Source organism: Seriola dumerili, unplaced genomic scaffold (assembly GCF_002260705.1).
Source record: "Seriola dumerili isolate Sdu_G_001 unplaced genomic scaffold, Sdu_1.0 BDQW01000121.1, whole genome shotgun sequence".
NCBI lineage: Eukaryota > Metazoa > Chordata > Actinopteri > Carangiformes > Carangidae > Seriola > Seriola dumerili.
The window spans coordinates 1,395,791-1,422,637 of NW_019174376.1; the positions used below are offsets into that span (position 1 = coordinate 1,395,791).

At 38.4% G+C, this 26,847-nt stretch overlaps 3 protein-coding genes across 3 annotated transcripts in view; all 3 read right to left on the reverse strand.

The window, feature by feature from the left end:
* iars (isoleucyl-tRNA synthetase) overlaps window positions 1–16,876 on the reverse strand; it is a 54,982-nt gene extending 38,106 nt beyond the window's left edge. Inside the window, exons 1-11 of the mRNA XM_022748276.1 lie at window positions 16,841–16,876; window positions 15,594–15,717; window positions 14,458–14,614; window positions 14,221–14,340; window positions 13,901–13,983; window positions 13,398–13,515; window positions 13,084–13,231; window positions 8,572–8,659; window positions 6,906–6,966; window positions 6,570–6,665; window positions 4,405–4,527 (exon numbers count right to left, since the gene is read on the reverse strand). Coding sequence (XP_022603997.1) covers window positions 4,405–4,527; window positions 6,570–6,665; window positions 6,906–6,966; window positions 8,572–8,659; window positions 13,084–13,231; window positions 13,398–13,515; window positions 13,901–13,983; window positions 14,221–14,340; window positions 14,458–14,614; window positions 15,594–15,712 — 1,113 coding nt within the window. The 5' untranslated portion in view covers window positions 15,713–15,717; window positions 16,841–16,876. The remainder of the gene's footprint in view (window positions 1–4,404; window positions 4,528–6,569; window positions 6,666–6,905; window positions 6,967–8,571; window positions 8,660–13,083; window positions 13,232–13,397; window positions 13,516–13,900; window positions 13,984–14,220; window positions 14,341–14,457; window positions 14,615–15,593; window positions 15,718–16,840) is intronic.
* On the reverse strand, window positions 2,249–3,464 carry LOC111223958 (desmin-like). Its single transcript, XM_022748277.1, has one exon. The coding sequence runs from the start codon at window positions 3,413–3,415 to the stop codon at window positions 2,279–2,281; it is 1,137 nt and encodes a 378-aa protein (XP_022603998.1). The 5' UTR covers window positions 3,416–3,464; the 3' UTR covers window positions 2,249–2,278.
* A 1,371-nt stretch (window positions 16,877–18,247) lies between the features above and the next one.
* On the reverse strand, window positions 18,248–21,618 carry rpl29 (ribosomal protein L29). The gene is made up of 4 exons (XM_022748395.1): window positions 21,563–21,618; window positions 21,056–21,108; window positions 20,421–20,485; window positions 18,248–18,431 (listed from the first exon to the last, which is right to left on the reverse strand). The coding sequence occupies exons 2-4, from the start codon at window positions 21,090–21,092 to the stop codon at window positions 18,339–18,341; spliced, it is 195 nt and encodes a 64-aa protein (XP_022604116.1). The 5' UTR covers window positions 21,093–21,108; window positions 21,563–21,618; the 3' UTR covers window positions 18,248–18,338.
* Window positions 21,619–26,847: the final 5,229 nt, after the last annotated feature.

The window sequence follows — 26,847 nt, forward strand, 5'->3', positions numbered from 1 at the left end:
GCCATGCTGCACCTGTAACTACACCCGCATGTGATGTCACAGAGTACTGACGGAGCCTGTGGTAGACCTGAGTATCACTGCAGCAATGGTGAGATGCTAAACCACTGGAGGTCAGCAAACACAGGATTTTCAGATGGTGTTAAGTTGCCCTTGAAACACATTTAAAGTTTGTTTTTTATTCTAAACATGAAAAAACGGGTGAAAAGTGGACGAGACACAAAAAAATCAAAGTGGAAACCACATTAAAAAAATAATTTATGTGTCCCAACTTTTGTTTTCATTTAGCATTCTGATTGATCTGCCACATACTCCCAGTGCTCTTTTGCATCTCACCATATTAATTTTGTGTTTTTTGTTCTTTCTTAGGTGCAAAGAGAAACCAAAACACGGTAAACATTCCTGTGTTCCCTCCAGATATGTCACAAAATTTTCCTCCTTTGGTGAAGATGCCTCTGCATCCTTGAACACACCGTGGCTAAATACTCCACTGAAGAGAATTGAAGGTAAATTTGCAGCCGAGGTCATGCTCTACTCTGTGATAAATATCACAAAACAAATAGGGAGGAATTGTCTGTTTTGTCATCCTGCTCATTGTTTATGGCAAACAACCAAATATGCAATCAACCCCGTGACTTATCATGAGCTATTTCATCTCCCTCTAACCGAGCTCACAGTGCAATTCACAGGTGGCTCATAAATATGACTTTTCAGCAAGGTGCTTGGCACACTGTTGGTCATGACCTCTTTGTAGAGAGAGGTTTTAAACTTTCTCAGTCAGGAGTAAATTTTGTTATGCCCTGACCCAAGCTCATTAAAACATGAGAGTACACTTGTGATGTGGACACTCACTGGGACTTCACCTGCAGCCCACTGAGAGAACAAACCTTTTTACCACCGGGCCACTTGGGGGTTACTCAATATGCCACTAAATTACTCACATACATTTGTGACTCTTTTAGAAACTCTTTGCCATGAAACATAATTAATTAGCAGAGTTATCATTTCCAAAACAGTCATTTAACTTGTGTTTAATATTTTGAGCTACCGCTGCTTAAGTATCAATCCCAGCCCGCATGCTGTGGAAAATAATCAACATATAGCAACCTATGACTGGTTTCACACAGTCATTTTAATTCTTAGTGACAATTTCGGTATCTTCAACTTAACAACTTCAACTACAAGATAAAGCAAAAAGCAAATTTACTAAAAAAAAAAAAAAAAAAAAAAAAAAAAAAAAAAAAACAAAAAAAAAAAAAAAAAAAAAAAAAAAAGTGATTTACTGGGCCTGATCCATAAAGAAATGTTTTTCTGCCCATTTCCTGTACTCCAGTTTAAAATAAGGGTGGAGGAAGGTTAAGAGACAAATAGAGAGCACGGGGAAAAATAAAGTTTGAAAGAAAGAGAGTAAGAAAGAGACATCAAGGAAGAGGACAACAAGTCACACAGGAGAAAAGAAAAATCATCACTGCATTATTTTGTATGCACTCACTTCAATCTTTATTAAGTAACAGTTGGTCAACATTAGTGTAAATTGTCAATAGTTGTGTCTTGTCAAAACATTTAGGGGAAATCTGGGTGGACTGTGAAGACCAGTCATAACACTTAGGCTATTTGTTCTGCTTTGTTTGGGCAGAGATGTGACACATCAAGGCAGAACAAAAGTATTTTATTGTGAAGGTGGTGGGATCCGAAACGTGGATCAAGAGAAGCAGTGATGGCAAAAAGTGAGCAGCTGCAGCAAAGGGAAGCGACAGAGGTATAACAGCGGGGTTGACTTGACAGGAAAAGGAGGGGTAGTTGTTAAATTTAGCAGGAGTACTGTAGGAGCAGGAGTAAGGAAAAGGGTAGGAACAAGGAGAGATGCCGAAAAAACAGAAACGGGAGGGGAACTGGAGTTAGGGAAAGTCAATGAAAAAAGGAAGGAGGGTTGATTTTGAAAATTAGGAAGAACTGGGAAGCAAGCAAATATGTGAGGATAACGGGGATCAGGGTGTGGCAAAGTAAATGATAGGGATGGGAGGGATGGGTATCAATTTCTGGTACCAAGACAAATGTGCCCGTAACACCAGAATATCAAAACTGTCAAGTACAGAAAGCTGGTAGCAAAGTATCATTTTGCTATCCGCACTGAAACTCATGTGTCATATTGGCACTGGTGTTGAAAAATAGGCAATAGGGAAGAATATAGAGTCTTTTTAACTAGAATGAAATAATCTCTCCACTCCACAATGCTCTGCTGCTGCTGCTTTGGACCTCCTGCTCCTCTCGCCCTGGATATTTAGACATCTTTGGCAATTCCAAGCCTCTGCTCCTCTCCTTCCAGCAGCTTCCTGTAGGTGGCGATCTCTGCATCCAGCTTGAGCTTAATGTGCAGCAGTTCCTGGTAGTCTTGGAGATACTTGGTCATCTCCAGTTTGGTTTCGCAGAGCTGGGCTTCCAACTGAGCGATGACACCCTCCAGGCCCCCCGCCTTATCAAAGTGGGACATCTCCATATCCTCCAGCTGCTGCTCCAGGGCAGCGTTGCGAGCCCTCAGCCCATCAATCTGGTTCTGCAGGTCTGTCACCTGGTTGTGGAAGGTCGTGATCTCATCTTTCATGGTCTTCATCTGTTCTTCGTGTTTGCCAGCATGCTCCTTGAGGGTGTCAAACTTGGTCTTATACCACTTCTCAGCTTCCTGGACGTTGCGGGCAGCGACGGCCTCTATCTCTGCACGCATGTTGCGCAGGTAGGCAGCCAGGTCAGGACGATCGCCATCCATTTCGGCAGTAATCTTTGCATCCTCAATCTGCTTCATGATGTCAGCTACCTCTTCATCATGCAACTTCTTGAGAAACTCTATCTCGGCCACCAGTTGTTCAATGCGCCTCTCCAGCTCAGCCTTCTGCAGTGTTGCGTTGTCAACGTCCTGGCGAAACTCTCTCAGGATCATTTCTGCTTCTTCTTTGAGTGCCAGCTCTTCCTCCAGCTTTAGTCGCCACACTTCAATCTCTTCTTCAATGTAGCCTCTTTCAATATCAGCTGCTCCCTTCTCATTGGTCAGGGTCTCAATCAGCTCCCGCACCTCTTTGAACTTGAGCTCATATTCTTCTCCGATGCCTGTGGGGCCTCCCTTGTAGCGGCTCTGCAGGGAAGCCAACTCAGCTTGAAGAGCAGCATTTCGCTGCTCTAGTGCCTGGACCTTCTCAATGTATCCTGCAAACTTGACATTGAGTTCCTGCATTTCCTCTTTCTCATTGGCATGTTGCTGATGTATCTCTGTGCCCAACTCGATGGCGGTGCCGCGATAACCTGAGCGTCCACGGCTGTCGTATGAGGATCCGCGGCACCGGGATGGCGATGGGCTCTGAACCCTCACTCTGCTGCCAGACCCGCTAACTTGCAGGCTCTTCTGGGTGTAAGATGCAGCTCTCATGTTGTGTAAATACTGTTTTGTTTTTCAGTTTACAGAAGAACAGCTGCTCTCTCTGATTCTCTTTGCATGGACCACGCCGCGACTGACGCTCCCTCTGATCACCTCAGAGTTTTTATTCGGCGATAAAGAATGTCTCAGACAGTCTTGAAACTCACGCTTAGTTTTGACATGTTTCAAAAGTGGATTATGACAGACTTTCAGAGAACTGTGGCTGCATACTCTTTATTAGCTAACGCTGTAATGTTAGTGGCCAGGCGGGTCGAGTCCACTCCCTGGCCTTTGCGCCAGGATGTGAAATAGTGATCAGATCATGCATGGCAGCTATTTTTCACTCACTATCCACTTAGGATGGTAATGAAGTTGGGTGTGACAGGGAGGAAGATTGCATCCAGTGCACTTGTTATTATTATTACAATATTTACTTATTATTGTATTACTTTTTATGTATAGCTGTAGAATACCTGAGTCTCCCCACAATTATTTCACTGTACAGCTGTTCTTGACAGATTGTGCATATGACAAATATAACTTGAACTTGGTAAACAGTGACAATGTGCTTTGGCAGCAGGTTTTCCTTTACGTCAACTTTGTGACAGATTCCCTCAGCTGCCTCCATATCACCATGTCATGCAGCTAAAGAATAATTTTAAATAACGTTTGGAAAAGCAAGATAAATATTGAATATTTTCATTTCAGTTACTACATATCATAATTCTAAAAAGCATTAAACCTATAACCAAGAAGAAAAGGCACATTACTGTGCAGAATGAAAGAGGAAAAATCATTTCAAAAAGATGGACTTTCCAGATATTAACAGAGGAAATGGAGAGGAATAGGAAAGTGGGTATCCAGAATGCAGAAAATGAAATGCTGAATTAAACCAGCTATCAATATTCGTGAGGGATTTATCCCGTGTATCGTATCCAGGGTAGAATGCCTGAAATGTCTGCAAACCTAATCTACATGTAAATGTCTTTTCTGTCACTCACTTTGACATACTGTCCCGCAAAGTCAGTGACCTCTGAAGTGAAGCAGCCTGAGGCGTCCACAGGGCAGATAGGAGCCTGGTCCCTCTGGATGATGTTGTATTCAGTGCACACCCTGTAATCATCCTACAGAGAAAATAATACACAGTTTAGAGACAGTTTTGATAAATGCATAAAGACTTCCTAATATACTTCACTGCAAACTCCATCATTACAAAACATGTACTGTAACATAATATTGCATCTTGAGGATGTATTTCTTACTTTGCTTTTTTTAAACATTACATTATCTTGATATTAATAGTGACCAAGTTCATTTCAAGATCATTCCATTTGTTTCAAGAATATTCTCCAAACTGACGACACATAGAAAAACATAAATAATTATCTAAGACCATTGGCAGCCACTAGATTAAAGATATGTTATGACTTCATATTGAATTCCTTGTTGAGCCAGACACTTTTTGCAGTGTTGAAACAAGCATCACTGGTATGTGACAGCTATGCATGAAAGATCTGAGTACTGTCCAGCTGTAAATGTATTTTGTATTCAAACACGCTGTCAAGGTCCAAGATGGATGGCTCACAGGGTCATTTCACATCTAGTCATAACAACATAAAATTTGAAAAATGTAGTTCGGCAGTGCGTTTCTTCTCGCCATACGTCTTCAGAGGACATGCAAACGCATTTGTGTTTCAGATTTCCACCAATTAATCCATGAGAATGTGATCACTAAATAACAGAATCTGAAGCTAAGTAAATATCAAACATTTAAATGCAAATGTAAGAGAGATGAGAGAGTGCAGAAGAGAAAGCTTAGAGAGAGAAAAACTGAGTGTGTATCCACAGCTGGCTACAGCCACAGGGGCATCCATCTGCCCTTGACAAGGGCATCTAACCTATTAGCAGTGACCCAATACCTCTGACAGCACTACTGAATTGGCCTCTAGACTCTAGTAATACACCAATATGGTACTATTCAATACAAATATTTCATAAAATCGTAAAAAGACCTGTGGGCCCTCATCAGTCCTGATAAAATGTGTCTCGACCTTCACCTCAACTTCAGAACCGCCAAATCTTTTCATGACTAATGAAAAATATTGTTACTGTCATCGTCACTTTCATGAGCAAATCTTGTTTGGGGTTTAGTACTACGTCCGCCTGTTAAGTGATATATAATCCAACGTGTGTTAACAGGAGCTAACCTTGTAATGGCTAAAAGCACTCAAAATAATCCAACAGGAGAAAATGACAAGTAAATTGAGGAAACCTGTTAACCGCTGCGACAACAAAACTAAAAAACCAGCTGCAATTTCTGAAAACACAAGCAAATGCAGAAATGCTGCCAGAAAACAGAACATAATAGAACTGGTAACATAAAGGCAGTGCTTCCAGGGAGACAGAAAAGACTAAACACTCCTGGATGCCTTTTGCTTTTTTTTTTTTTACCCAGGATGGCAGGGAAGCCAACCATAAAGTTACTCTAGACAAAGGTGACCTTGTTTTCCCCCAGAGTGAGCTCCATATGGGCAACTGCAGTAAGCTTAGAAAAACAAGCTTACTAGAGGCTAGCTTTCACAAGTATTAGGTATAGTTCTGAACTTCTCATTCTAAATCACACAGGGAAGATGTGTACATTGTAATTAAAGGAAGAGAGGGGCCACCATTGTTCGTATCACCATATCAGTATATTATCTACATTTTGAGGAGAACCCAATGTTGAGCTATATAAATGAAACTCTTTTAATCTTTATTTTGTCATAGTCTTTAAAACTCTGGATTGTGTTTTGGTTGGTACTCTGATAAACTGTCAACTTATATCCAGGATTCATTAGTATCTGACTGGTCTGAACATTTATCAGCAACGACAACAACAACAAATATTTGTAAAGGACTTGTTAGTATGTACTGATTAGCTGCTTCTGTTAACTTTTTTTCCTGCCATGATAGCATGCCTGTAATTCTGTAACTTTGGTTAAGTACAGTCATTGTGCTGATTAATCCTAAGGATTAATCCACTGATCAAAAAAATAGTACCAGTAGTAATGGACACAAAGTCACATTATGTAACAAAGTTTTTTCTGTGGCTGAAACAAACCCCAAGGAAAAATAAAAAAAACAAAAAAATAAATAAATCAGGAAAGTGTTTAAAGACAAAACTTACAGCTCCAAAATACGGTGCCTGGTGGACCACTCCTGTGCCCTCCTCCTCCTTGACGTAGTTATCCATCACCACCTGGAATGCTCCTTTCTCCCCACACTGAAGGGAAACGAGGATGAGGAGAATAAGATGAAGGGGAGTGAGTGGTGAAGAAGCAAAAGAGGTACAGCCACAGATAGTAAGAGAAAGATTGAGAGACAGATTTAGAAAATGTAAGCAGAGATGTCAGTTTGTGGTCAGAGATGGTGGAATTAAAGTGAGACATAGGTCTGTCTTCATTCTGTGACAAACACACAGAAATGTGAAACTGGAAGGAACAAGAACACAGACTCTACAAACCTTGGCAAAGTACTCGAAGAGAGGCTTGTATTTTTTCCCTTTCAACATCTTGCCAGGAAATCTAAAAAATACATAAAACACATTTAAAATCCTTCTTTCAATAACCATATTTTTTCCAACCTGAGGTGCTCTAACAAACCAACAGAAAACCTGCCTCAAACAACATACAGGGACATACATTTTATTTAGAATCACAACTCTCTTAAAACAATGTTGGAGTTGAACATCAGTGAAATATCAAATATTATTAGGCAGTAAAGAACAATGATCCCTTTTGTGCACAAGAACCTACAGACATTACTACAACATTATTAGACTACCATTATTTTGGAATGAATGATTACCAGTTTGATAACCAGTTTGATAATAATGTGTTGTTCTTGAGATTAATCGTGATTAATTAATCTTAAACTTGGTAAAAACCTGGGGAAGATGAAAACTCTCCTAAAATCACCATTTAAGTATCTGCTGGCAACTGAGTCAGTCATGATATACTGTTTTTAGAATTATCATTCAAAATAGACACTTCCCTGTGTACGGGAACATTGTGTCCTTGTGGAAGAAGAGGTTCCTGCCAGGGTTCAACATTTTTCAATATTTTATAGCTGGCTAATCTGTCTAATATATGGGAGGAGTGGGTATAAATCATGCCTGGAAATATGCTCCATCAGGTTTCAGTACACTCTGTATTCTTTATGCACTCAGGTGTTTTCTTCATCTCACCTCGCCTCATTTTTTCCCTACTCCATTCTGCACTTTCCCTTTGCTCCAGAATCATCCAGTGAACTGGGAAATTGGGAATTGCTTTCCGCTGCAAACCCTCAGCTGGTAAAATACACCTCTGCTAATTCTCCCGTCGCTAACTTTTTTGTTTGTCTCTCAACTCTGGAAGACAAGTTATAGCTCAGGAGAATACAAGTTAGAACACAAGTCTGGTGCCCACTGAAAGACAGCAGCTAGGTCTGAATTTTATTAACTTATCAAGTTTACAGGTTTCAGTGTTCCAGCTACAGAATCACTTGTCACTTGTTATTAACATCCATTTCCACAACCATCTTCAGTTCATCATTGTCACCTGTATGAACTACATTTATTGCTAACTAAACTGATGTAAACACCAAACAGAAAAACACAGTACCTTTGAGGCAACTACATTAATTTAACACTGCTACAAGGGTTTTGTCATAATTAGCTTCAATGCCAATTAGCAGTATTTGCCAACTATAGCTGTACAGTGTATACTATAACAGGGATATTGTTCTCCAAAAGCAGCATGAGACAATTAACAGAGCTCAGGTTATCACCAAATAACCTGTGCTCAAATTGTAGCTTTATCAGTAATAATAAATATATAGATAGTAATAATAACAAAAAAATAAAATCAACAAAAGTATTGACAAAAAGCATTCTCAAACTGACACTAACCAACAGGGCTATTAAAAATGCTCGACAGATCCTGCACTGCCATGCAACCTGAAAATGAACAACCTTTTAGATGAAGCACCCCACTGTGTTGTACAGTATTCTCATGTCTCTATTTGTGGTCTAACCAGCAACTCAGCAAAGCACTGTTGTATTTTGGCTGCCCTTACGCTTAAGTATCTAAATTTAATGTATTAGTCATTTTCACTCTTGACGTTTTTTTAGGTAGCTCTTGCGTACTCACTTGTCCAGCAGAGTGTATTCGCTCTCTGACTTAAACAGTGCTCCCAACCTGGCCTCCATCATAATGTAGGTCTTTTCTGTGGTGTTATCTGAGAGACGAAAAGAAAAAAAAAAACATGTGAATGCATTTGCTGAGTAATAAAGCAAAGATTTTCACACCATTTTGCAAAGCCTCTAAACAGTATGCAGTAAATCTAGTAAGTAAGATGTATTTATACAGCAGTTTTCAAAACAAATGTTATTAAGTGCTTCAGAAACCAAAGGCATCAAACAGCACAAAGCATCACATAGATATAAAAACACATATCCCCCCAAGAAAATGTGTTCAACACAAAAACAGACAAAATAATGCAAAATGGAAAAAAAAAGTTAAGAAAAGCAATGGAATATAAGTGGGTTTTGAGTTTTCTCCCTTCATTTTGAGTCGGGGCCCTGGGAACATCCAAAAGGCGCTGATTCGCTGACCGGAGAGATTGTGGACAACTCAGAGATGTACTCCAGGCCTTCACAATGTACAGCCTGATAGGCCATAACTAAGACTGTATATCTGATCTTAATTCCACTGGTAGCCAATGGAAAGGGACGGCCAACACTGGAGTACTGTGCTTCCTGCTCTTTTTCACAGTAATAAAACCAGCTGCAGCATTTAGATCCATCTGCAGACGAGCTACAGCTCCTTGACTAAGGCAAGAGTATAAAGAATTAGAGCGGCACCAAAGTATGATTGAATTTTTTAGCACATTCAAAAAACAGACAGAAGTATTTGTTGATGCAAAAAGCACAAGCCTCTTAAATTGCTTGGGAAAATTTAGACTAGAACCAAAAGTTATGCTTAAATTTTTACTGTGTTTGATATTTGAGATCAAAAGGTCCCAGGGTTTTGGTGCAGGCCAGGGTCTATATGATGAGGATCTGTTTTATCCTCATACAGTTTGAGGAAATTTTGGGACATCCAGTCTCTCGTGGCTTTCTGGCAGTTGTTTTGGGGAAGCAAATACTACATTAAAATAAAAAATCGCCGCAACTGCTTGTATTTGTCCTCCTTTTTCTTTTCGGTGCAGCTTTCAAACCTCACAGTGCATGAAATGAAGTGGGAATGAAGATACTGATCAATATGATGTGAAATGATTTTTTGCGCTCTGGTCATTTTTTAAAGTCTGCAATCTAAATCACCCCTGCAGAGTGATTTAATGTTTATTGAACTGAATATGATGTATGGTAAACAGCAACTCATCAAACATGGTTCAAATCCACATACCTAACAGCCATGCCACATGCAAGTCTGCTAAACCTGAATGTCAAGTCTTGCTTCATAATAATCCAGCCAGCCATAAAGTCAAGGTCAGGTAAGTAGCCCATCATGTAGCTACAACCATTCGACTGAAACTGAGCTAAATTAAACCGATGCTGTTGAAAAGTTCATGTGGGATAACTGACATTTTGGGAAGCTAAACCCTCCTGGAAAAAATGAACAAATGCGGATTTTAGGGAAAAAAAAGGGAGGACAGGTTGAAACCAGAAGGCACAACAGTTGTGAAGAGGGCAAAAATCAAATGGCCTGAGCCGGTGAGACACAAAAAGAGAGAGAGAGAGAAGGGGGCAGCATCAATAAAAGATGTTTCTTCCCCTCCGTGGTGTGACAAATGACTGCACAGCTCAGACCTGTCGCTACTGACGGCACCAAACTCAAACAGAGATAAAGGCAGTGAGGGGAAGAGAGAGAGACACACAAAAGACACAGAGAGGGAAAAGGAGGACAAAAACAGGTGGATGTGGAAACAAAGACAGCGATAAGAAAATGAGAGGAAAAATTGGGATGAAGATGGAGCGAGAGGGGACGGCAGATAAAAGACTGAGATGATACCCAAAAAAAAAAAAAAAAAAAAAAAAAATGTATTGGTATTCCAAGGCGGTCTCCCATGCAGCACAGAGCAAGAGGTGCAATGACAATGACAGACTGTGTTTCAACAGTGCCCCCTGCAGGATCAAAGAGGCCATGACAGGCTTGTATGAATCTAGGTCATCCTTTTAAAAACCCAGCAGTTTCTCTCACAGGGAACCAAAAACTACAACAGGAGGGTAACAGAAAAACAGTAGCCACCTCTCTGGAGTATTCTTTTTTTTATATTTGAACAAGGACAACACTTATTTTAAGTGACCTGATTTGAGGTTCATCCACATTTCTCAGGTCTGAACTACACACAAATTTATATGTCACACACACTAAACCTGCAGTTCAAGTTACGACAATACACCTTTTCAGCTGAACTCATATTTAAATGTCACAATAAGAAAAACACAGGTTCAAATAAGAAAATTAATGAAGGATAAATCCCATTAGCTGTGTCAGGGTCAGGGTCCTGGTATTGTGCATACTGGTTCCCTGTTACACTGTCATGGCTGGGACACTTGAATAGAACAGAGCCATTGTTAATGTTATTACTAACACCTGTGCTTTTCCTACTATGACAACTCAAAATTTCTGTTGTGGAAAAGGCCTAAAAGATATGCTAATAAAGATACTTTGAAAATCTGTCTGTTTTCTGCAGTTGGCTTGAAACTATGTTGATAGATAAGTGTAACGTGAGCAAAGAGGTTAGACGTATTATGCTGGAACTGAGGAGTATTTTAGGCATCAAATATTTTTGTTCAGTCTGTAAAAGGCAGAAAGAATGAAAAAAATCCTCATCTTCAGTTTTCAGATCCAAAATTGATGTTTACTTATTACCAGGTTAAAATCCAACTTAGTGCTGTGGTAAATTATTAGACAATCTATCAATTAATTGAGAAAATAAGACACTGACTAATTGATAATGAAAAGAGTCATTACAGCCCCACAAAATTGTCATCCATCAAGTTTCTATCAATTAAGTAAAACAAGTACATAATCCAAAATGACCATAAAGTTAAGTAAACACCTCTCTAAAACAGTTTTAACACAAACTGAACTTCACGACCTTCATGAGGTAGGATTTATGCAGGGCTGATGTATTACACTGACTGGTTTCAGGTGTACCAAATAAACTGGCAAGTGAGCGTATAGCAATGTGGTGTTGAAGCACAAATACTTGATTAAAGACACCGTTTCAATATTATTAAAGTTAGAGGAAACTTACTCATCTTAAATCTGCTTCAGTTTTTGACTATGCTTTGAGATTTTATTTAGTGAAGCCGGTTCCAGGTTGGACCTCAGATGGTGTCCTTACAAAGAAATCCATTTCAGATGGTGCCCTTATTAATTTACCCCTATAAATTGAGAAAGCACTTCTTAGTGCAGCCTGTATAAAGAAAGCATTAGCATAGTGGGTACACATTATTTAACAGTGTTGTTCAGATATGACAGGTCCATTTTACGTGGGTGAGTCTAGATTCACATGGAGGACAGATAACATTTTTCTTGACCCATGTTAACATCAGTCATGCCTTAGCATCAGGTTAGTGTTTGTGAATGTGGAGCATCTGGTTGGTTTCAGATAAAAACCAAGTTCCACTGACAGAGAGTCCCTTATCATACAACAAAAAACAGTGTTATTTTATCAGCCAACACACAGCCAAAAGCCAGAAAGTCCACCAACACATTATGGTACAGAAATCCTTTCCTCTGGGTACAATTTTCCAAGGCAGCACTCCTCCACTGCTAATTTGTTCCTGTTTGTTCTTTCTGAATAAAAACAACCATCAGCAGATACTGAGGTCCAAAACACTAAACCCACAAGGGAAACAAGATTTTTAGTCAAAAAACTCTGGCCTTAGGCAACAGTATTTAAGCAACATCATTCAACAAAACTACCAACCCCAGTAATTCAAGTAATCCTCAACACAAACATGTTAGTCAGCAGGATGTGTGAGCAGTTATTTCCTCTTCCTTCCCGCAAGAATCACTTTAAAAAAGTACAGATGGTAGTAACAAAACATTGGCTTTTTCTTTTCAGCCCATCAGTGGTTGTTTATATCGGCACGGGTGACTAAACCCTGATCTTTCAACAACCTAAGCTGTGTCCTAGTTTCATACTACGCACCAGTTCTAAGCAGGTTTCAAGTAGAAAAGTGACAAAATAAATATACTTAAAAGAGTCAATATGCATATTTAAAAAACACCTTGATTTTTGAGGGCACTGTTGATGGACATTTTTCTCATAAAGTGCAATGTACAAAGGAAGCGGAGGAGCTATTCACATCTGGAAAAAAATTTAAGGTAACTGTGGATAGTGGTGAGATAGCTCCAGGACAACATCAGAAAACAACAAATAACTACTAAATGTTGGAAAAACAATTTGCTGTCTCTGTTAAGTGTAATTACCAGTAGTATCAGAACATCACAGTTTGATGGAGGTCCAACAGGGCAAATATTATATAAGGTCCTGTTAGGATAAAAGCAATTTGATTTCTTGTATACTACGTAGTAAAAACAGTATACTATAAAGATTAGTGCTGTTTTTTAGTACATGCTGTATACAATTAGTGTGTAGTATGACACTGAGACACAGCATTCATGTCAAGTTTTGTCTCTCACCTTTGACTTTGACATATAGAAACTCCGGGTTGACGCAGAGGGCCAGGTTGCTCGGCAGTGTCCAGGGTGTTGTCGTCCAGGCAATCAAAGCAACATCTTGATTCTCAACCAGCGGGAAGCAGACGATCACAGATGGATCCTGAACGTCCTGCAGACAAAAATGAAAGACAGATTTGGTCAGTTCAGTTTTTTTTTTTCCCCAAATTATCTGCTCTCCCTGATCCTATCACCATCTCAGGAGATAAATAATACTGAATACTTGTTATAATTTATTAGACCAGCAGAGCTGTGATGTGGTTATAATTTCTACCAACCTTGTAGTTCTGGTGGGACTCAAAGTTGGAGAGAGGGGTGTTGCAGGCAGTGGAGAAAGGCATGACTTTGACACCTCGGTACACCAGACCCTTGTCATACAATTGTTTGAACACCCACCTGTATGAGTGAAAAGAAAAAAGTAAAAAAAAAACAAACAAAGTAAAAACAAAGTAATGGTACATAAGAGGACAGATCCTTAGTCTGATTTTTATTGTATTTATTACTTTTATGCTGCTTTATATAGTATATTTACTATACTCAGATTGTGGCTCGTCATTGTTATCAAGTGTTTAATGCCTGAAAACAAACCAGATTCCCTTCTGGCAGCTAACTGTTAAAGTTAAAGAAATGACAAAGTTGAGTAGATACTCAACTTTATACTAAGTGGTAATCTAGGATGAAAATTACTTTGTGCTTGTAAATCAAAAAAGCCTTCAATTCAATTCCTTGTAATTCAGTAGAATACAAATGATCTATCTTGTATTTTTTCTGACATCCATACCAAACAGTCTCCATGAACCATGGGTAGAGAGTCTTGTAGTCATTCTTGAAGTCAATCCACCTGCCCATTCGCCTCACTGAACTCTGGGAACAAAAAGAAGCAAAAACATAACAAGTCAAAAGAATATAATGGTCATATGCCAAGATTCTGCAGGGCAACTCATACACTATTATGTTTAGGTCTGTCTTTATTAAGGCTAAGGAATGTGAAATTAAAAAGACATTCACCTCCCATACAAAAAAAAAACCCACATTTGTTCTAAATAAGTATGGTTACAAAGGTTTCTCAAATGAGCATATTATTCTTCCTTGTATGCTCACCTCCCACTCGTTGGAGTATCTCATGACAATATTTCTGCACTGCTTGTTGTACTCAGCAATGCCCATCTTGGCCACATCTTCAGGCCCTTTGATCCCCAATGTTTTATCAATCTCATACTCCTACAAAAACACACAGGGCATGAGACACGTAATTAAATCAAACATAAATCTGTAAAACTGCACGGATGTTTCAGTAAAAAAAGATTTTAACAATATCCAGCAGAGCGAAAATCTTACCACAGGCAGACCGTGGCAGTCCCAGCCAAAGCGCCGGTCCACATGGAAGCCGCTCTGGTGGGCAAAGCGAGTAACAATGTCCTTGATGGTGCCGGCCAGGATGTGACCATAGTGGGGTAGACCTGTGGCAAAAGGAGGGCCATCGTAGAAGGTGTACCTGGTTGGAAAACAGGCAGTAAAATATTTTTTATGGAAAAACAGAAACGACAGTTTTGAGGTTACAAATGCAATATGTGCTGATATGAAGCCAACAGATAGAGTGTTTGCCATATGATGCTCAAGCTATTCTCCTTTTATGGACACTGTCATAAGTGCTGAGTCAATTTAATTATGATATCAGGGAGATTTTTAGGTGGTACCAAGCAAATATCCTGTTGAATCTCTAGTAGTATTGGTCAAGGTCTGTATGTGACCAAAGTTCCTCTATGCACTTTTGCTCGGTTTGCCATTTGTCATCATGACATTTACTCTTTTGTTGGATAGAGAGGAAAAAAAACATCTAAAATTACTTTGGTGATTACATTGTTTCAATGTAAATAAGACAGAAGCAGATATTTAAATCTTTATGTATTTTCCACCAATAACGAAACCCCAATGACTTTGTTAGAGATTATTTTTCCATCTATCTTTTTTCATTTATTGTGGTTAAATCACTTTATAAATATAAATGGATTTTTCTTCTTACTTAACATTTAATGTTTGTGCTGACTGACTTTTAATTTTTTTTTAATTATTCATTTGTTCAACTGGTTGCAATGGTCCATTGTTTCTTACTGCATGACTGCATATGCTGGACAAGTACTGATACTGACTATGATTAAATTCTGTAAGTACGCAATGGAATCTAAGGACAGGTTAGACAGGAAATGCAATGTCTTTATTTGGAAGCACGACAGCAGAAATGACATTCAAAAAAAAAAAAAAAAAATCCATAACCGCGCCAGGATAAATAAATTCAACAAGATGACTATGTCGCCGTTCTAAACCACTTCTAAAGTATGTACGGTACTTTCTCATGGAAAAGTATGACAATGCATCTTCATGACAAATATGAAAAGTAATGTATATTGTAACAGCCATTACATTTTAATATAAGCTGCTTATTTGTAATTAAAAACCAAAAGAGTTGAATTTACTTGGGCCTGTTCTTGGACTGTTTGAGGCATTCCTGGAAGCAGTCCTTGTCTTTCCACAACTGCAGGATCTTCTCCTCCTCAGAGGGAAAGTTGATGGACTCGGGGACTGGCTCCACCATGGTGTCTGTCAAAGCAAAGAAAGCAAAAGTAACTAAAATAGACTTGTGAAGCAGGAAGACATGGACTGTTCGTGTCATGAAGATCACACAATGAGTCTTTTGATTTAAAAGGTTATGATGTCAATAAAGCATGAGCCATTCAAATACGGATCATTAGCCTTTTCATTTGAAAACAACTGAACTAGAACTAATTAAATTTCCCTTTCAGTACACACTAACTGTTCCACAATGCTAGATGCAGGGTATCTGTAGGTCTTGAAAAGTCTTAAAAGCATTGAATTAAAGCACTGTCAAACACTGTCATTACTGCTAACTACAGTACTAGGAAGTTCATCACCATGGGCAAGTGTTGATTTTGACAAAACTTTGAATCATTTTAAATTGGTTAATCCAAACATCCACTTTATGCTGCTTATATGGGTCCAGGTAACATTAATTAAATTGAGTTTATCATTAGCAACTGTTGTTATATAGTCCTGGGAAGTACTTAAAATATGTGATGTAATAAGTCTTCAATAGTAGTTATTTTTGGTATTAACATTCAGGTATTAAATTGCATTCTGTGTGGTATTAAAAAGTTTTAAAAGTCTTAAATGTAAACTGGTGAACCCTGCAGAAACCTGTTCATACTATTTATGTCAGACTGGGAAATTAAACATACATTATATGCGGTGGGCAGTAACTATTTGTCTTTTTTTGTGAATGTCTCTCACCCTCCACAGATCCTTTTAGGATCTTATTAATAGCTGACCTGTCAAAACCCGTCTGTGCTCCGTAGTTTGTCAGCACAACATTTGACGAACATTTGATGAAATGTCAAGCCTAATGTAATATATAGCTTCAACGTCAACGTTGCAAATACAGAAACTTTGCCCAGACTAGTTAGTCGAGTCCAACAATCACTTTTCCACAGCAGTAAGTTCACAGGGATGACGCCTCCTTGTTGTTAGCTAGCAAGCTAAAGCTAGCCGATCAATGCTTCAGATAGTTAGCTTGTAGCTAAACAGGCTGCAAAGTTTGTTAAGGGGCGGTGTTTAAACGCTCACATATGCGAGCAGAGGTACAGTGAAGTGTGGCTGTAATCAACGCTTTATGTTGTGATTATTCAGTATGAATGGAGATACTCACATGTTGTCTGCCGCCGCCGGCTGCCGAGAGAGACAAGAAATGATGCAAGCTGGAGTCAGAGCAGGAGCGGAAATGACGACTAAACGCAAACTGACTTGTTGCATAAAAATAAAATGCTAATCAATGAATTAATAAAATAAAATTCAAATATATGTATCCAGTGGGGTTCCACAGTCTGAGATCACTGCATATGTAAATAAATGAAATTACATAACAAATCAATACATAAATAAATTGCGGCTTTAGTTTCTTGTTCTCCTGTGACTTTTCTCCACAACCAGTGAAACTTTCTAGATATCACCAGCAAAGCTATGTTAGCATGGATGTTTGTTGAACTGTTTTGTACACAGCCTAAGTCCTCCTTAAATGGAAATGTGGACATATTTATTTTGTCAAAAACAAAATGACAGTCTTCAGAAATTGGCCTTTTATTTGTCTAGATGTCTCTAGGATCTGTGCTTCAACACAATCCTGTCTCTGAGCTCTGTGGGCAGTTCCCTCTGCATACATCTTCATCTGTGAGACCTTATACACACAGGTGTGTGCCTTTCCAAATCAGGTCCAATCAACTGAATTTACCACGTGGGCTACAATCAAAGGAAATGGGAGGCACCTGAGTTAAATTTCAAGTGTCATAGCTAACGGTCTGTTAATGTGATATTTCAGATATAGCTAAAGATGTTTTCACTTTGTCATGATGGGGTATTGACTGTAGATTGATGAGGGATTTTTTTTCTTTTTAGGACTGCAACATAAAATGTGAAAAAAAACTGAAGGGTCTGAATATTTTCTGAAGGTACAAAGCAATGGCTTTCAAAACAGTTTTCACATTCATATCTTCCTATTTTCCTAGCACAGCAAGATCCAACGGAGGGTTCAGCTATGTAGGCAGGTAGACAACCTCCTGGAGATGACATGTAGGTTTGTGAAACCTTAAGATGAAGAAACTGACACCCTGCTTGACCAGCACTGAAGGCTAGTCGCCTACAGTACGTTTCCTTCCATAAAAATAATCTTTCACACAATTCATTTCACAACTCATTAAGGTATATTAAAGAATGAAATTGGGTAGACCAGAGTTGGCTTTCTGCTTTAGATTTAACTGGCCATAAGTAACCTGCTGGATTACAAGGTTTTGGAAATCTGCAGGGGTCACAGCACATTTCTAATGAAAAAGAGCAACACTGAATCAACTTTACTTAATCCGATTGAACTTTTTATTCGTACCTTCAAAATGTCATCTTGAAATTGGCCTTGTTCAGTTTTCTAAATTATTTGGATCTTGACACATGAGGAACAAAGACAGCAAAGTTGACATGAAATAAACCCTAAGCACTCAATAAATTTAGTTATTCCCTATGTCTCAGAAGCAGGAGCAGTGACAACAGAAACAAAAGTACAATCTGATGTTTGTTTGTTAACAAAGCATAGCTTTATTGTGATGGTGGAAACACAGTCTATGGAACGCTGACAGACATGGAGGTGACCGGATAGCAGCTTATTTCTGCTGAGCTGCCTTCTGTGCCGCCTTCTGACCCTTCTTGTTGTGCTTCTTGGCAAAGCGCATGTTCCTCAGGAACTTAGGGTCCACCTACAACAAACAAAGAAAACAAAATAAATGAACAGGCCAACGGCAGGAGGGGCGAAATTAAATCTTTTTTTTTTTTTTTGAACAAATTAATCAAACAACTTCCAACAAAATAAAGCAAAAGACAAACAGGCTCAAGGTGGGGGAAAATGCAAACACTCGTCTACATCAGAGTAGTTACATATCTGGGGTTCTGGTTTGAAAAAATATGTAATAGTAACTGAACTTAACTACCCGGCCTACAAAAATGAATACGTGAGATTAACAACAAAGACAATGCAGAACTCCTAGTGAAAAAAACAGTGGGGACTACTGTTTATAATAAAGTAGAATTGTGACAGCAAAAAGTGATTTCATTAGGTGTGAAAGATGGCTGAGGCAAAAAAAACATGCCACAATATACTTACACCCAGTCAGCCTTAAGCCAAATGATCCTAAAACTGGTCTCAACAGTAACAACTTTGACCATAAAAACAGAATTATTTCCTAGGCACTCCAGTGATGGAAGATGTAATATTGTCTGCATGATAATGCAAAGTCAGTTTTCCTGTATATGAAAGCACTGTTGATTGAAATTAGATCAGTTTACGGCTAGGATATATTTTATAGAAAATCTTGAGGGGATGTGAGTTTTATAAAATGATGCAGTGTCAGCTGAGAAAAACTGCATTTCACCAAGTTCTGACAACCAGCTAAAACTGCTGAACCTGTCTACCAATTTAACATTATAACAAACAGAAACCAGCTGGAGGACCACATCCAACAATGGTTTCAGCATTTTTAAATCAAGGCTGCCCAAGTACCATGACATTTTCTAAACTTTGGAAAATCATAAATCATGCAACTCTGAAAGTTAGTCTGAAAACTTAAAAGCCAATTTTGATGTAAACACATGGTAAGGACAGCTTTAGATTGAACATTTGAAGAATTTAGAATGACTACCGACTACTAAAAACTACAAAGAAAAAAGGTAACTTGCATCACTTTCCAGGTAAGGCTTAATATTTAGAGTTTTCCTAACCCACAAACAGGTAATGTGGGGATGCATGGACCTCCCCATCACTAAGCACATTTACAAACATTTTTGTAACCAGGTTATTACTAAGTTACTACAGTAATATATTTTCTTATAAGTCTATGGTCAGGGTCTATAAAAACAGTTTCAGTAAATAGGGAAGTAAACAGGGAGACCAGATTTAACTGGGAAGATATCTCCTGAAGGAAAATAATTTCCTGGCCATGTATACAAGGTGCTACTTTTTAAACTTTTATACATGTGCATGACAAAACCCTCAAACATGGAAAGTATTGTTATGACAGATAAACGGCAGGATGCAAGGAAAGATCTATACCACTAGTGGCTGCATCCTCGTATTCATATTAATTCAAAGTCATTCAAAAGCATATTCATAATAATTTAATTCCACGTCCAACTATACAGCATCCCTACAGCCACATAAGCCGGGTTCCAAAACTCAACAGTTAAATATGGGACACATTTGTGTTGTATGTGCAGGCTTTGTGCACTCGACAAAGCCTGTCCTATCACTTCGCATTTGTCCAAACCCTCCAAACAACACAAAAATAGAGCATGCAGCATCTTGAATCATTAATTTACAACAAGTGGGTCATGGAATAGAGAGAAGGCTGATCCCACATTCATGTCATATTTGAGTTATCTTAAGTAAGGGTTCATTACTTCGAAATAGTGTTTGTCAATTTCCAAGCTGTAATTGCAAAAGGAAAGTTGAGATTGGATCTCATGTCTGCCAAACTTCTTTGCTCAACATAATTGAAGTCATGTATAATAGATATGGTGTTACACAACAACTTTCTTGACATCAGTGCTCACATTTTGTCATCTACCATCCATCCCATGAGACCCAAATGCAGCAAAATTACAGTCCTGTGGTATGTAAACATCTTTTTTTAAGTGATCAAGTGTCTTGATTATCTAAACACCAAAGAATACACAGATGTTACAATACATACCCCCTTCAGTGACTCATAACGCTGAGATGTGGGCTTCTTGATGCCATTCCTGTGGGCTTTACGAGCTGTGCCAACACAAGGGGAAACAATTAGAAACAGGTTCATCCATAAACTAGGAGTCACCCATACAAAAAACACTAAAGAGGACAAGCATGCAAAAGTAAAAGTTGGAGCTGAAACATTACTGACAATCTTCCATTAGAGTGATGGTTTATGATTTAAAACACATAATCTTGCAATTCTGCCCTGCCACTTTACCTTTCCTGCTTGAGTTTGTAGAATTCGTGACATGCTGCACCTTCAAATCAATCCCTTAAGTATATTGTACTGCTGAAATTAATACTAACTGTTATATCACTGTTAAATGCACAGTTCACTGTTTATAGCACATATTAACTTATATAACCTTCACTTCTGAATGACTGCTTTTAAATACACTATGTTTACTTCTCATTCATATACTTTAATTTTTATACATCTTTTTTTTTTTTATAAAATAGCAATACAGAAAGACTGCAAAGTAAGAATTGAATTACACAGTATAACATATTGCTCTGTTCTTAAGTGTTCAAAGTGAAATAAGCTCCTACAGTGAGGAAACTTCAAACGTAGCTTTTCTCTGCTGTCATACTTACACTGGTTGTGGGTTGTGTGGTTCTTAGACTTGGCCATTTCGACACTGGTTTATCTGGAGAGAGAACATACAGCAATTCACGTTAATCTGAATGCTACATCACTGTTATTTGCATGTTAGCACACATTAGCTTATTTTGAATTGCTAACCAGCAAATTATAGAGTTTAATACAATACGAATAAAGCTACGTTTGCTATAAAACGAAGTGAAACAGCAACCGTGAAGGGACGATGTAAAAGGTACATTTCAGACTGAAACTCAGACTATTTTTCTGAATGTGGAACTAACGCCCGGTCGCTAGCTGCTGCTTTGCTAAACGAAGCGTTAGCACTTCAAAAGGCGTTAGTTTTATCTTTTTAATAAGGATCAAATCTGAAACATACTGCAGTGGACACATAACCAATAAAGTGCTTTATCAAAATCAGTGACTGTTTCTGTGCGGACATGTAAAATACACGAAGATTGATAAAGATTTTAAGACTCCACCAAAGTGGGGAAAAAAGATACCTGCCACACGAACAGACGACAACCGGAAGAGAAAGAAATTCAAACCCGGGGGAGAAGAAGAAGAAGAATCGCGTCAAGAAGATGAAGTCAGTGAGCGCTGTTTAATGACACTGCCTCCTATCGGTGAATTCTGAAACGACAGGTGACAGTCCACAGCTGGCCACTGGATGTCACTCTCTGGTCATATGACACCCACAAAATGAGAATGAAATGTGTGGCTGTATGAGTCACAATACACTCAGCTGCCAGTTTATTAGGAACACCTGGCTAACACTAATGCAGTCCTGCAATAAATCGTCCGTCGTAGAAACTGGTGTTGATTCAACTGTATGATCATTTTGATAGCTGCAGTTTGTGGTGCGTTATGTTGATGTGTTTTGTTTTTTCTTGGGTTCTTCATTAGAAATGAAAGTGTGGCAATGTCAACTTCCTCTGTCTGCGAGTGTAGGGTTTGATCTTTCTTTCTCCTTTACTAGATTAAGTTTATTTTCTCTTTTTATTTTGTTTAGTTTTGTTTTCATTTCTTTTCAGGTGGAACTAAATATACCCAAATACTGAAGTACAGTTTTGAGGCACCTAAGCATTCTTAAATTGCAAAAGACATGACAGAGGACATTGTACGGAAAAAGGAAAAAACAAAACAAAAAGGTAGCTTACCGGACAATTATAAAAAGTTTTGTTAAAAAGCAAGGGGATGTAGGTTATCTGGTAGTGTTATGTGGTAGTGTGTTGATTTGGTGTTGTGTGTATGTGTGGTATGATGTGTGTTCTGGAGGGAACTACATAACTGTATATAAAGTACTTGAAACTATCTCCACCTCAAACAGCTGCAAAAGAAAAATGCTCATTACAAACAATGTAATGTAACAATATATCAATCATATGAGCCATTTTTCTGCAGAACTAGTTATTTTACTTTTGAAACTTTAAGAACATTTTGCTGGTAATACTTCTGTAATTTAACAGTTTTACAATACAGTTTATTTTTCTCTTGTTTATGAGGTTCCACAAGTAGACATTGTTTCACAGGCCAAAAAAGGCTGAGAATCATTGTTACAGAAGATCAGAAAGAACCTAGAAGGTAATTATTCATTCCATTATAACCACATGCACACAATATGGCCCTATAGGAATACTGGCAATTATTTTTCTAAATCCCTTTGCCTCTCTTTCCTTCTGCCTCCTTGTGTCTGACAGTGACAGAACCATGACCTACTTGACCAGTTTATTATCAGCGTCCACTTCTAATTATTCCTTATGGAATAAGCTTTGTGGTTATACATACAGTTCACCTAAAAGGGTTTCACATGTTGTTCTACTACATAAATTAGTTCCTGTTACTAACTCCAGAGCTGTGCGCTGTTAGCCTGTTAACTTCTATTGGCTGCATGTGGACCAGAAATCTTACAGCATGTGTTGATTTGTGAAGATTTTCTTTTTGAAAAAAAGAAAAAAGATGAGGCCCCGATTGCGACAGAGCTTGAATTTCTCATGAACCTGCATTGCAAAACCTCCACAGGAAACCCTTTTTATGGGTCCACTGTTTGCACTTAAATCTAGTTCAGCCACTAAAACCATGTCATCACTACCAAAGTATCTCTCTGAGCCAAATAAGATGGATACTTGACATGTGAGTGAAGTGTGAGGTGGGGGTAAGTGCAAATAGGATGATTTCAGGACAAGATGAGAGGAAAAACATGCATCCACAGTATCATTAGTTGGCTGCAACTATTGATTCAGAAGCCTGTTTAAATGAATGAATGAATTAGTAGGTATTTAGTTATATCTTTTAAAGCCAGAATTATAAGATTTCGGCAAAACCATGAAATAATAAGTCAAAAGTTTGACTTCTAAATAGCATTTACAGGCAAAAACAACAAAGGTCAAATTTACAAGATAGAAAGTGAAAATTACCAGATCAAAATGTTGTATTACTGTACTTAATATTTGATCATTTTGATGTGGCAAGACAAGATTTTTGCTTATTATGTGACTTAGATTTCAGAGATAGATTTCAGTGCATATTAGCACAAAACTTTCCTCAATTGCGAAACATCTGAATGAGGTTTGGTGAAGATCACATGCAATCCTGTCTTCCTAGAAACTACGTATAGAATGCAACAGCAAAAACACTTGTGGTGAAATGAGATTTCCCTCTAATAGACCTGTCAAAGGCACCCATTAAGTGCCATTCATGATGGCTTTCATAGACGGACTGCTTCTGTTAGTCACTGTCCACCGAGGCGACAACACTGCAACCAGCACGGTGAGATGATGGACAGATTGTAAAGCAGCCAGCATTTATAGACGGATCCACAGAGATTACAGTGCTGCTGGCCCTCCCCTGTGTTGAGATGGATGAGAATGGATGCCGGACCATGTGACTGAGCTTACAGCTCTCTCTTGCACACACACTTGAGCACACACTGAAAGAAGTGAGGGATTTTTCTAAATTTGGCCGTAACCTCTGGTCCCCTTTCCTTTCCTTTCCTTTCCTTTCCTTTCCTTTCCTTTCCTTTCCTTTCCTTTCTCTCCTCTCATTCTCAGCTGAGGTTGGGTTGAATTCCTGCTCAAGCAGAAGAAATCAGGCAGCAGCATCCTATATTTAGACCCCTGTTTGATCATATGAGCCTCTCCGCTCCACTCTGCAACACTCGGCTGTGCTCAGTCAATTACAGGGTGCATGTGTTATTTCATATTTTCTCCTTGATCTGATAGTGGTCAAGAGAGGACTGGTTTCCATTTCCTGTCACATCTTTCGCACGTGGGACTTACGGTGGTGTGAGTTTTTACAGCAAAATGAACACGTCTTGATGAATATTTTCTCTTGTTTATCTGCGAGGAATCTTTATTAATGAGGGATGAGACACTTTCAGTTGCTTCACTGAAACACACACAATTATCATACTGTAACTCTCAGCAAGTGAATAAATCTGATCATTTCTCAAACAAACTGAATTGTATAAAAGTTTAAACTTAGTGACAATTTTTAAAAAAAATTATATAAGATTAAAGTGTATTCTCTCAGTATAAACGTATTAATTTATTTCCTGCAGGTCCATGTTTGCAGATATCTATCTTTCTCGACTCTATATTTTTCTGTTCAGACACATACAAATGCATACGCAATTTCAGTATTCCCAGGAACAACTTTAATACATTTTCAGAAAATGAAGGTCTTGTGTGCTGTCTAACTTGATCTTAGATATTACATCTTATCTGAGAGCCTGTAACTGATTTTCAATATAAGCAACAAACACTACACAGGCACATCCATAATTGTTTATGTTTATTAAACATTGTGCTATATTGCTTCCCTGATATTACATTGCCCATTTCATATCACAAAAAGAATTCAATTACTTTTGCATCTTCATTTCAAGTCATGATCAGTTTGTTGTAATTAGCTTTAATTCCCAGGGTATAAAGGTTTAAAAGCCTCTAAAATATGATCTAATGTCCGGATAATGTCTCATTTAACATTGCATAGCTACAGTACAGTATAATGATGGTTTTACAGAATGAGCAGTATCTCTAGAGATGCTGTACATTCATTCCCTCCGATAATAAGCCTACAGGGAACCACCAACTCTGCTCTGTTACTTAATCGTTTGCCTGTGAGAGAACAGAAGACATCACATGCTACTGCCACTGCTGCTGCTGCCGTGCTCTCTGTTTCTTTGTCTCTGTCATCCTTGTCATCCTCACACTGTGTCTCTTGCTGTTGCTCTTTCTTTATTTATTTCTCTGTTTTTTCTTTCACTCTCTGAATTTCTTATGTGCCTCTGCTGTTATCCAGAGGTGCCAGTACTTGTGCTTAACTTGGAAGCGCCATTTAATGCTACTTTATATGTATGTGTGGTACCAAAGGTCAGACCATGTCAATCTATTCAATAACTGTTGAGACATCCAAACTACAAATGTCAGCTTCTTGGTCTTTCACAAAAAAACCCAGAGGATCACCAAAGTCAGTAGGATTCATTTTCTGGGGACTTTACACATGCAGGGTCTTTTTACACAGTTGCATTGCTGCTCATACTCATTCATGACCTATCCACTGTCACCTGCTCCCTTTTTCTTCTACTCCAACTCAGTCGTTTGCTCTTTTCTGTCTCTGCATCTCTTTCTCAGCTTTACCCATGAACTCCATCTCTTGCTCTCCTGCTCTCTCTTTTGTACATCTCCCCACCCACTTTCATTTCCTTTTCATCTGTAAGAGGAAATCTTGCCTTTGAGCAGCGCAGAGTCGATCCCCCAGGGACTCACTTCACCTCAACACATGAAAGAGTCTGCTTATTATGTCTCTGGATTTGGAAGGCATTATATGCAAACACATCCAAACAGAGTGGAAGATCCATTGTAATAAACAGGAAAAAAAACCCACAAGGATATTGAAGAATTGACGAGTGACATAATCATGAATATGTAATATGTTCTTTGTTTAGCGTTAAATTAGGAGTTGCTAGAGTCTGCTACAAGCCTGTAAAGCAATAGTTAGTATTTGTTAGTATGTGGCTGTTTACTGTGACGTCTTCTTTACTGCTCTTTTAATACTACCTTAAATGAGGGCTAATGACTGAGGTCAGTTACTGGTATAGGTAATGGTAACAACTTGTTTTATGACATACTGTACGCCCTGTGTAGTCAAGTACATCAACCTGTTACAGAAACACACGTGAGTGCATAAACGTTCCCTTTTGAGAAAGGATGCACAAATATTCTTAAGGTAAGAAATCAAAGCATTAAAGCTAAAATGTTTTTCCTTTTAGCTCCATTTTTGGTCCCCACCAACTCCTGAGAAAAAATATCTGGATTGTTAGCTGTTAAATACACTATACAGGGGTTCATTCAATAGTCTATAGTTATAGTGTTCACATGGCCAACTTTTAAACAATTTTGAGAATTACTCAGGTTGTAACTCACATTCATCAGTCATTATAATTCATCTTTTTCATCATCTTTTTATCTTTGTTCACAATTCATGATGATGGTTAGCTCCTGTTTAGTGAACACTGATTCATACTGATTCACTTCTATTTACTTTGCATTGTGGGGTCATTTCACTACATAAGGTACAATAATTTTCACAAGACATTTTTACAAAATGGTGAAAACAGAACATTTTTGGACTTGACCTTTGTTAACTAGCCACCTGCTGACTTTTCCCGTCAACGGTTTGGTGGTCCACAAGTAGCATTCAGTGGTTCATGTTTTGCTAGAAGCAGTCAATGTTAATGGAAGAAAATATTAATTAATGGAGGGCATTATATTCCCATACTTAGAAT

Coding starts and splice junctions, on each gene's coding strand:
- LOC111223958 (XM_022748277.1), bottom strand. CDS start 3,415: ATGAGAGCTGCATCTTACACCCAGAAGAGCCTGCAAGTTAGCGGGTCT.
- rpl29 (XM_022748395.1), bottom strand. CDS start 21,092: ATGGCCAAGTCTAAGAACCACACAACCCACAACCAGT. Junction 20,486..21,055: donor CCACACAACCCACAACCAGT/GTAAGTATGACA, acceptor GTGTTGGCACAG/CTCGTAAAGCCCACAGGAAT. Junction 18,432..20,420: donor GTTATGAGTCACTGAAGGGG/GTATGTATTGTA, acceptor TGTTTGTTGTAG/GTGGACCCTAAGTTCCTGAG.